Source organism: Sceloporus undulatus, chromosome 2 (assembly GCF_019175285.1).
Source record: "Sceloporus undulatus isolate JIND9_A2432 ecotype Alabama chromosome 2, SceUnd_v1.1, whole genome shotgun sequence".
Lineage (NCBI taxonomy): Eukaryota > Metazoa > Chordata > Lepidosauria > Squamata > Phrynosomatidae > Sceloporus > Sceloporus undulatus.
Genome location: NC_056523.1, coordinates 306,741,415 through 306,752,631, shown reverse-complemented (window position 1 = coordinate 306,752,631; position 11,217 = coordinate 306,741,415). Strand labels below are relative to the sequence as shown.

The following is an 11,217-nucleotide window of genomic DNA, read 5'->3' as shown; positions in this document are numbered from 1 at the left end:
GTCAGTATAAAGGACTCAAAATTCTGGTTTTGACTAGCCATTTTCATCACTGCTTGTCACAAATGAATGGTCTGACTCATTCATAGTATAATCCTATCTGTTGTTTACTTGGATGTAAGACCCATTGGACTTACTTCCTGGTAAGTATGAAGAGGATTGCAGATTTAAGAGGAAGGTAATTTGACCCCTGTTTACTGTTCAAATTAATTTTCATTGGTATTTAGAATGTGATGAATTTCCCATATTCGTAATGATTGGATCCTCTTCTGAACATTCAAGAACCATCACAAATCTAGCAAAACAAATATCGATTGGTTAGTTTTAAAAAAATTATATTCTCACTTTGTCTCATAAATTCAAAACCCAGATTTGAAGGGCAAAATTACAATTGTTGTTATTAGATATAGATTTCAAATGCTACACTATTTGCCTGTTGCCTGCCTGCCTTCCTGCCTTCCCAGGTTTGCAACTAGTTTAACAGCAGAATATCTGTTGTTGATGAGGTACAGATTCTGTGAGAAGTATCTATTTGTGTCATCATGAAACCTACCAATCAATTTTGACATATCAGATCTGTGGTTGTAGATTAGAAATTTATTCCTTTAAAAAAAAATCATTGTCATCTTTACAATAAAAATTTGCATACTCTGGGAAGGAAAATGATCAAACATTAAAACTGTGGTCCAGGGTGGCATATAAAAAGTTGTAAGCATTCAGTGGGCTTAGGAGTGACCTCAGCACATTAATTCTCAACCACACATACTTCAAAATTTCACAAATTAAGCAGATGCAGCATTAAGAAAAGATAACACAACTACCCTTTTCATTTGGATCAAGTTGCTTAATTCTCATATACAGTACAATGTACACAACCCACATCCCTGCACACATACACATAAATACACACATGAAAACTTACGGGACCACTGGCACAATTTCAAAAATTATGACAGGGGGATCACCAAACTCTTAACAAATTGGTAATCAATACATTTTACATAGCATACAGCATATTTTATCTTTTGTTACCAGGTTAAACAGGTACAGTTTAGAACAATGTAAACACAGAAGCTACCGCAGCGTTATGCCACATAGATTTTATAATACACTATTAGCTTTTGCTTCACTGTTAAAAGAAAATGAACTTATAAGATCATTACTGGCTGAACTCTTACGGCTCACGCAAAGGGCACCCTTCAGGCACCAATGTTTGTCTTTCCAGATGCCCTGCTTAAAATTAAACTTACAGAAGCTATTTGGTGAAGCAAGCTGCTTGGTGAGGCAGACTTTTTACTCTGAGGGTTCAAGGAAAGCCATTGCCTTTTGCTTTCCTTCACACAGGAAGGAGCATTTTAGGATTCTCCAGTGATCTAGTAAAAAACCACATTGGATTTAGATGGGTATGAAAAATGGAAAGGCGGGAGTAGGTCAAACTAAGGGCCCGAACAGACAGGCCAAAATAAAGCTGCTTCGGGTCCCTTTGGACGTATGCTATTTAAATGATACACACATCTTAAGAGGCCAGAAGCTGTGCCAAAGCTGCACTCCAGTCCTTAGGATAGGAGCATGGCTTTGGTGTGGCTTCCAGCCTCTTAGGTGGCATGCATAATTTAAACAGCACACTTCCAAAGTGGTCCAAAGTACCTAGCTTTATTTTGTCCTGTCTGTTCAGGGCCTAAGACAAACAGAAAGGGACAACCAAACCTCAGTCATTTCAAATCTATTCCAGCTATGATCACCCTTCAACATTTCACCAATGGAAACTGGGACACATGCTCAAGCAACATCGGAGTGTGGTCAAGTTGTCAAAGGTCATTAATGAGGAAGAACACACAAGCTAGAAGAGGCTTCCACAGTTTGCTTTTGCCAGAGCTTGCTGGGAATTGCAAGATTCTGCCCCACCATCCTCTATCCCTTGCTGAGTTGAGTGCAGTTGGTAACAACTGAAGTAAGCTGAGGACAAAGGCAGAAATTGGGAGGAGGATAGAGAAAATGGAATATTTTTAAACCATCTGAAAAAGTGGGATTAAAAAGAATTAATTGGGACTCTCCCTGCCAAATCAGGACGTTTGGCAGGTAGACAAGCATCTAATTACATAGAACAAGCAATTATGGTGCAGAAGAAGATTCCTCATTTGCATCAAAATGCAGTGGGCCCTCCATATTTATTGGGGTTAGGGACAGAGGACCCCCCATGAAAGTGGTAAAACCACAAATAAAAAAACCCCACAATTTTTCCCCTGAGAAAAATATAGGAATCCACCAGATGCAGACCACAGAATTGTGCTGGAGGACCTACAAATTCCTGGAGAAGTGTTCTGTAGGAATCTCTAGGTCCTCCAGTGTGACCTTTGCTGGAAGTTAACCATAGAGGACCTAAAGATTCCTAGAGAAAACATATTAATAAAATCTGTGAATAATCAAATCTATAAAAGTCAAAGCTGCAAATGTGGAGGACAGACTGTATGTCTCTAGGAAATTCATCACTGGGTTTGGACAAGCATAGGGTTGCCATAATTCTGGACCTCCAAACTGGGACAAATGTAGGACAAAAGTAGGGCAAAATTATGTAGGCCAGGTTTTTTAAAAAATGTAGGAACATGCCAAAAATTGATGATTTTTTAAAAATCGTTAATATAATGCTGTTTCTTAGGCATGATCAAAAATGGAGGACATTGTGGCCCCCCCCAAATGTGTTCCTAGACAGATGCAGAAATGTCTTCCTTTCCTGGCTTAACCTCCCCCCCCCCCCATTCCAAACAGCATATTGGGCTTGCAGAGGAGGAAGATGGAAAAGGCAGAGAGGAGGAAGAGGAGAAGAGAAGAGGAGAGGAAGAAGGGGAGGAAGAGAAGGATGAAAGAAGAGAATTGAGAAAGAAAGAAGGAGATAAAAATATAAGAAAGGAGGAAAAGGAGGAAGACGGAAGATGAAGAAGGGGAGGAAGGAATGGGAGGATTGAAGGATAGATTGAGAAGATAGTATGAGAAAGAAGAATGCAGAAGAGGAGGAAAAGGTATTAGAAATTAAAGTGAAGAAGTTGTGAAACTTAGTAGATGAAGAAGAGATTGAGCATAAAATACTATTCCTGCATGATTGCATCATTTCTTACGCAGCGTACGCAGGCATCTTCCTACTTTTATTCACTTTCTTCTATAATATATATTGTCTAGGCATTATGATGGATTAAATCCTATGACTCCGATTCTCACCATTCGTACAGCCTTGCTTCCTCCATCCTTCTTAGATCCTCGCTTCTCCTCAGTCTGACGCATCCTTTCTTCCTATGCGTCTCCACATCATCCGGCATAACTGGCTTCTTCGATCCTTTCTTCAGACACCTCGTCCGAGCATGAGGAGGAGGATACACGGAAAGTCTCTTTCCCCCTGCTTGGCTATCTCTGTCGCGTCGGCGGAAGCATCAAGGGAATGGGGCCCGTTGAAGCCAGCCCCCAACCCCCTGCTTGGCTGCCTCCATCGCCGTTTTGCCCCCACCCCTGGATTTCCCCCCCCCCCAGAGACGGAGTCAGCAGGCAGAGGTTTTGGGGCTTGGCTTCACGTTCCTCCAAGCCCAGCCAAGCCGGAGGACTCCGCGATCGGGGGAGGAGCCTCAGGGGCTGGCTGTGGGCTTGGACGGACAGACGGTCCTCCAAGCCCCAGCCAAGCCTGCAATTAATCCGCTGGGGTTTGAGTCCCGGGGGCGGGGCCAAACCGGGGCGGGACCGTGCGGGCCCGCCCCAAATCGGGAAAGTCCCACCCCCAGGCGGGATATGGGAAGCCTAGAAGCATCAGATATGGATAGAGATATCAAATGCCATAACATCTATTTTAGTTGAATCCCGGGATCTGCAGTTTAGGGAGGGGTATTTAGAATTCTCATCCAGAGAGCTCTGGTACATCATAAAACTAGAAACCTCAGGAAATGGAAATGAAATCATAGTGCTTTAACAGTGCAATGTCCTGGCTTTGGGTGGCATCAGACTGAAGGAGAGCCACCTCTTTGACATTAGTCCCAAAAGAGTGTTTAAATAATTCTACCCATGAATTGTTTCACAAGAATTTGGTCTCACACCAGGAAGATACTGCAAGTTTCATTGCAGGGACTTATGTAATGAAATCCTTTCCATGTGGCTTGCTAAAAACTGGGAACAGTTTAAAAAAACAAACAGATTATTCTGTGGAGATAGCCTATGTGCAGCAGCATTCAGGTTTCAGCTTTGTACAGACATGAAGAGGGGCAAAATCTCACCCATTTGAACTGGACTTTTAGCAATTTTGTAGTGATATGACACAAAACTCTTTCCCTTTCTTTGGAGACAGAGAGAAGGAGAGAAGTGCTAAGAGATTTAGGATCACTCAGCAATCAATGCCAAGTACCAAATATGAGACATCCCATTGCCAGTTATGTAAGTGACATTGTGCAGATGGTAGAATTCCTTTGGAAAAGTGATGGCAAAAGAATCAGCCTACCTGACAATAGTTGAAACCAGAGCTTGGGAGTAATCGGTTGCAAATAACTAACATGTAATTAATTATTTCCCCCCATAAATAAAGTGTAACTTAGGCCCTGTACAAATGGATAGGAAGGGGTGGTGAGATACTGTCCCTTTCTGCCCTGGATTGGTGCTGTGTCAAATGCACACCCCAGGACCAATCCGGCCTCCACAGAGCACAAAAAGGAGCCATTTTTTCTGACTTCTTTTTGTGCCTCTGAAGAGGTGCCACAGCCGATGCCAGGTGGCTTGATCATGCCCCTTAGGCACAGCCCTGTTTGGGTGCTGCACCAGGGACGTCATCAAGGTATGTGCCGTCTTAACAGGCGTGCACAAAGATGGTGCCCAGGCAGTGCGGGGAGGGCTCTGAGCATGAGGATGCTCAGCCCTCACCTCACCCACAGAACGGTGCTTTTCACCCATCTGTACCAGGCCTAGGTTACATTATAGTTATATCTTTACATTGTAACTCTAACTTTTGATTTCTTTTATAGTTATAGGGATGTAGCCTCATTAAATCAGGAAAACAGACTATCATATGGTTAAATACCTCATGATGCTGCTTTGTGCTCTGTTATGGCCCTAAGATAATGATGAAGGTTGTGGAATTCAGCCCCCCCCCTTTTTTTTTTTAGGACGTAACTAAAAGCAACTATTTTGGTTTCTTCAGGAAGATAGAAAAGCAAAGATTTAGTTTTTAAAAATTGCAATATTAATGATAATTAAGCATGGAGATTCTCATGGAATTACAGATGTAACTAATGTCTTTTAATTCCTAAGCTCTGCTACTTTCTCACCCTATGTACAGAACCCCAATTGGACATAATCTTTCTTAAACACCAAGTCCTCTACCACTCCTGAAGGCAGAAAGCTAACAACACCCCAGGACAATTACAGAAGACATCGTTTTCTCCTCCAAAACTATGCTGCCATCTCCCAGCATCTCCTGCTTGAAGTGCTCATCTTACTCTTTTTAGATTGTAAGCCTGAGGGCAGGGAACCGTCTAACTAAAAAGATTGCATGTACAGCGCTGTGTAAATTTACAGCGCTTCATAAATAAAGGTTAATAATAATAATAATAATACTCTGACTATAGGTAAGGCTATCCTGCCACAAAAACATTTTATCATGGGATGGATAATGCTGTGGTTACAGAGACAACCCAAATCTCATAGGTTCTGGGGATTGTGGAAAGGTGGTGGTGACTCTTAAAATCAGTAAGCAGAGGGAGGAATCATATGAGAGGCAAAAGAGTAGGGAGATGATGTGATTCAGAGGTTTTCTTGTCATGAAGCAGGGAATGGGGAGTTAAGCAAAAGTTGTGTAAGACCGGGATGTTGAAAAGTGGTGATGAGAGAGGTTATGATTACAAATGATGTAAATTTTTGCTAGGTGTTTATGGTCCAAGAAAATCTGTGGTATGATTATCTGCTCCCAATCAACTATGTTAAGGCTATTTTTCTGAGAGAGAGAAACCAGACACCTGATTCATTTATCAAGCCCCTTTTTTGCATCACGTTATGGGCTCATAAAATCACTTGAGTTTCTTATAATGAGAATCTACATCCACCAACTGTACTTTTAAATTCTAGGGCAAGGGTTGGCTACCTGGAGCCCTCTGGATGTTTTGCATTACAATTTCTTTCAGCATGAGCCAGCATGAACAATGTTCTGTAATAATGGGAACTATAGTCCACAGTATATAAAGGGTACCAGATTGCCTAATTCTCATTTGCAGGAGGTGGAGAGGCTAATAATTCCTTGTTTCAATGACTTTGTAACCTCTTAGCATGTCACATATTCCCTTAAGAGCAACATGAGTGGGAAGATCTTCCATTAAATGTGCCGTAGGTGGTATTTTGTGAATAGCTTTTCATCATACATTATTTCATGCAGACGATGAAGGGTTAGTATAATGTAATGTTATTAACTGCACATTGACCCATTCCACTCTTTAAATAAAACCATTTCCCCCATTGTTGAATAGGTGTCATTTTTATTTGTCAGTTACGGTGAGCTGGGACAATGTTAGCCTCTGTGCTTACAGCTCTCTTTCATTATTCTATTTCTCAAAAAGGTTTTCTTTAGGATATAAATGTATCTTTTCTAAGAAAAAGGAAAAACCAGTGAGCTGGAGCTTGACTTGGTAATGCTTACAAGTACAGTGGTGAAAATAGTGGGACTTATTACTCATGAGTTGCTTGTCTCACTGATTTCAATGAGTACTCTAAGCATGACTAAAGCTGGATCCAGCTCAGTGGCCTAAAACCCACTGGTAATCTCAAACAGATTATACCCATTAAATAACACACTTCGATTGGCACTTCAATGTAGACTTATATGTTTAACTGTATCCTGTCAGTCGTATTAAATAAATTTACCCATTTTTAAAGATTAAACTGGAATGATATTTTCTGTTATTTTCTTTAGGAGGAAGTTACCATTTTTTCAGTTTGTGATGAACTGTATATATAATTTTGGACACCTTTTAGAGTTAAAAATTAGGCAAAAGGATTGAGCACACTTTATAGATAACTAATGGATTGACTGACTGAAAGTGTCAACTGAATAAAAATAATGATTTCTATTGACTTCTGAAGATGACATGCCCGCAAATGTTAAACTGCGATCACTCTCTGAAAAATGTACAGTGAAACTCTGACTTTCAATCACATTCAAAAGAACAAAATGAAACAAACAATGGAAGGCTTCTTTTAAAAAACAAGCAAACAAATAATGTAATGCATATTCAAAAGCTTAAATCCAATTTAACCTTAGTGGATTATCCTTGCTAGTGCAGTAGTGCAGGTTGTGCAAATCAGCTGTGAAACTGGTAGTGCAAAAATTATGCAAAAATGTTGTCCTGCCCATTTCACAACCAACTGTGCCACTCATTATACAATCTTTTACTTGTCATGCAACTGCATCATACAACTCTCGTGTATTAAAATTGTATTGGCTACTGCTCTTGTTACTAACTCTGAAAGTGTGTGAAAATGCTAGCACAACAGGCTTTATGCTAGCACAACATAGTTGGATGCTGGGCAGAATTTCCAAACATTTTTCATAGCTTCTTTACACTATTAATTGGACCAACAGTTATTTTCTAATTTTTGGCTGGTCTTCAGTGTTGCTGATATATACTTTCAAAAAAGAGCTATGCCGCCAATTTGTGCAACATTAATATGTGTAACACACTGCCTGATGAAGTGCTTTGATGGTATTAATACCACTTTAATTCATGGTTCGATTTAGGATGATGGGATTCCATTGCACAGACAGAGGGCTATATATGGCCACCAGTTATGAGTTAAGCATAGTGAATGATCATCAATATAACCCAAAACATATTTGGTTGCTGATGTATTATTTACTCATGGATTTCTTGCATAAGATAGCTGTATGATTGAAACCTGGTTGGTTTCCTGAGACATGAGCTAAATGATGTCAAGAAATGATCACAAGTGCAAAAACATTTTTTCCCATTTTGCCTACCTTTTCTAAGTCCTCAGTACATTCAAAAGAAAAGAATATATTCAGCATGTGCTTGCAAAATCTGTGTCACAAGATTACAACCTAACCTAACACAACTGGAAAAAAGTTCCATTTTGGAGTATACTGGACATATCATGGTACTATCAAGTTGTGTCAGCTTCACCTTCGTCCAAGCTGTAGTTCAGTTTTATCACTGTGCTGATAAAGTCGCCAAGTTCTACAAAGTCTGCCGTGACAATGTTGATACCGCTTTCACCTGGCGTCTGAGTCCGGACCCACTGCATCATGGCAGGGAGAGCTCTAGTGGAAAAAGAGAGAGGGGGGATTTACACATTAGAAAAAGCACAGAACTCAGTATCAAGAGCACAGCTAGGAAATAGTTCATTGCAAATAACAGGTGTCTTGCAATTAATTACTGAAAAAAAGAAGGTCTAACTATATTACTTGATAATGCATCACACTGCTTTTGCAGTATAATGCCAGCTTTCACCATCTCTATTCATTCACAGAGTGTGTGGCTTCACTGCATGGTGGAAGAGGAATATCACATGGTTCAAGTGCTGGATCACATTCCATCTTATACTGGGAACTGAGGCAACAACAAATGGAACAAATGGTTGTCTTTCTGGTGGCAATATAAAACTTGGTTTCCCTTCATCATAATTTCCATTTTCTGCATGCCTCAGTTCTTTTATTTGACCTTATTATGCATTTTTGTTGAGGAAAAATTGAAACCATGCTCTGTAGGAGCTATCCACACTATTGAATACTCTCAGCTACACTATGCACTCTGATATTAGGAAACGCCTTCTGGCTAACTGGAAGATGGGAGACGAGGAAAAGGAAAGTGTGTGACAAAAGGAAACTACAGACAAATTCTAATGTCCTGTTCCACAGTCATTTAACAGTAACTGCAAACCAAATGGAAAATGTCAAGAGGTAGTATATATTCTGAACTTCAGCAGTAGATATTCTGAATTTTTCCAGCATTAATCATGGTAATAAACAAAAGGTTCACTAACAGTGGTTGTGTCAAGATCCATAAAATCATCCACTCAAAGGGTAGACTCTTAATGTTGTTCAGTCTTTACATTTAAGCTCACCCATAAAGAACTATATTGAGTCCTGAGATTTCAGCACCAAAAGCTAGGGATGACTTCTTGGGGCATCATAGGACATGTGCCCTGATGATGCTACAATGGTGAAGTTACAAACATAACCTCTGAAGATGTCATGAAGAATGATATTTGAACCATCACCCGTAGGTATGCAAAGTACGTCATTGGAATAAAAAGCAGCAGGCCTGATAAATGAGGAATACACACACACGTTTTTCAAAGCTGTATGTTCTCCTTGACATTCCTCACCCTGATGACTGTAGAGAGGGTCCAGGGCTGAAGATCTGGGAACTGTACTTATATGCCATTAAAAGTCTGCAGCTCTGTGTTCCTTCTTACTCACAGAGTGTACCTTAAAACTGTTTCCTTCCCTGCAGCAATATACAGAACTCTTTGGTTCTCCTCTGTTTTAATGTCACTATAACTACGTTCACCATTACATCTATTTCTCTCGCTGTGTAGATTTTTGTTACTGGCCCTTCTCTTCTGCCTTTAACAACAGCCTGTTTCACAGTCCTTCAGAAGGCAAATCTTTCTCTATCACTCGATTATTATGCTAGTAATTAAAAAATCCACCTGCTTCCTTTCAAAATGCCAACCAGCTGCTAAAAGTGAAAGGAGCAAAAGATTTGGAAGCTGTGTTTATTGTCAGGCCATCCTTTCAGTTCGTTCTTATTCCTTCAAAACCGAAATCCCTTCTTTTTCATAATCATATGAAGCTAGCTGTGTTAAGCTAACCTTTAAAGCCCTACATGGCTTGGGTCCTGATTACTTGCAGGAGCGCCTACTTTCATATAAGCCCCTGGTGATATCATGTGTTGTGCATTAAATACCAACCATAGTTGCTCACAGCTTGTCACTGTCACAGTGAACATATTTTCTGTTTGGAAGTTAAGACAGAAATCTTACATAAAGGTGCTCTTCCTAACTCAAGATGAAATGAGGGGATTATTAGGAAATTAGGTAGATGGGAAGAGGAATTTTAATTTAGCCAACTTGTTTCTAGCTAGAAGGTGGAGGCAGAGCAGAATGGAGGGTGAACCCTGGCACCACAACAGATGGGAGGAAATTAGGATATCAGCTAAGTGAACATAGACTTGCCTGGAAAGTCTATGTAAATCACAGCAGCAAATCAATTAAGCCTTGAAAAATTGTAGCAAGGTGATGCTCTTCTAGCTGAGCTGGAAATTTGCACATAGCCCTCATGTCTCTCCTAGAGATGATCCTGAGATCTGGCAACCCTACTTTCAACTCAGTTTGATTCAGTCTGAACTAGGGCAGGGAGCAGAAAATGTCAAATGGGTGGCTACTTTATGGGGTGTTGCGTAGCAAGCAATGAGCAGACAAGCCAGCAACAAGAGAAGGGGCATACTGTAAACATGAGCTACTCTACAGATTTAGTTTAGCTGGAAATTTAAAAACAATTTTTTTTAAAAAAAAACTAGCTTTCCTTTTCTGCGTTCCTCTGTTCTACCAAATGAAAGTGATTCTTGTCACTAACATGAAGACAGACTGCTGTCATCACAACCTACTTCTGAAGGAGGCTACAGTCCACAAATACTTATACTGAAATAAATTAGTCTTTAAATTGCCACAATACCTTTTTAATACTGAAACAGATTAGGATGTCAGTCTCTCTGACAATATGTTTATTTTTAAAATTTATTTCAAGGATTTATATCCCACCTTTCCCTGACAATAGGATTCAAGGAAGGTTCAAGGATTCAATAGTAACAGCAATGGTAACTTGTTGGTAACAAGTAATCCCATGAGAGATTTTTCTGGACTGCAGCAATGGAACACTCGTCCCTCCACATTTGTTGGAGTTAGGGGCACAGGATCCCCGTGAATATGGAAAAACCGCAAATAACAAAAATACTATGTTGTTACCTGAAAGAATACCTCTCTAGGAATCTCTAGGTCCTCCAGTGCAACTCTGTGGTCAACATCTGCCTGACATTGACCATAGAATTGTGATGGAGGAGCTACAAATGCCTAGCACAGTGTTCTCTCTAGGAATCTCTAGGTCCTTCAGTGTGACTTTGGGTTCAAGTTGACCATAGAGTTGTGCTGAGATATTCCTAGAGAGAACATATTAATAAAATTCGTGAA

General features: G+C 40.2%; 1 protein-coding gene across 2 annotated transcripts in view; it reads right to left on the bottom strand.

Moving 5' to 3' along the window:
• Nucleotides 1–79: 79 nt before the first annotated feature.
• Nucleotides 80–11,217, bottom strand: part of PLCXD3 (phosphatidylinositol specific phospholipase C X domain containing 3) — a 120,105-nt gene continuing 108,967 nt past the window's right edge. Inside the window, exons 3-4 of one of the 2 annotated variants that reach the window (XM_042455520.1) lie at nucleotides 8,151–8,287; nucleotides 80–292 (exon numbers count right to left, since the gene is read on the bottom strand). In XM_042455520.1, the coding sequence (XP_042311454.1) occupies nucleotides 285–292; nucleotides 8,151–8,287 (145 nt within the window). In that variant the 3' untranslated portion in view covers nucleotides 80–284. Of the gene's footprint in view, nucleotides 293–7,443; nucleotides 8,288–11,217 lie in introns of those variants that run through there. The other variant, XM_042455519.1, reaches the window with a different exon arrangement.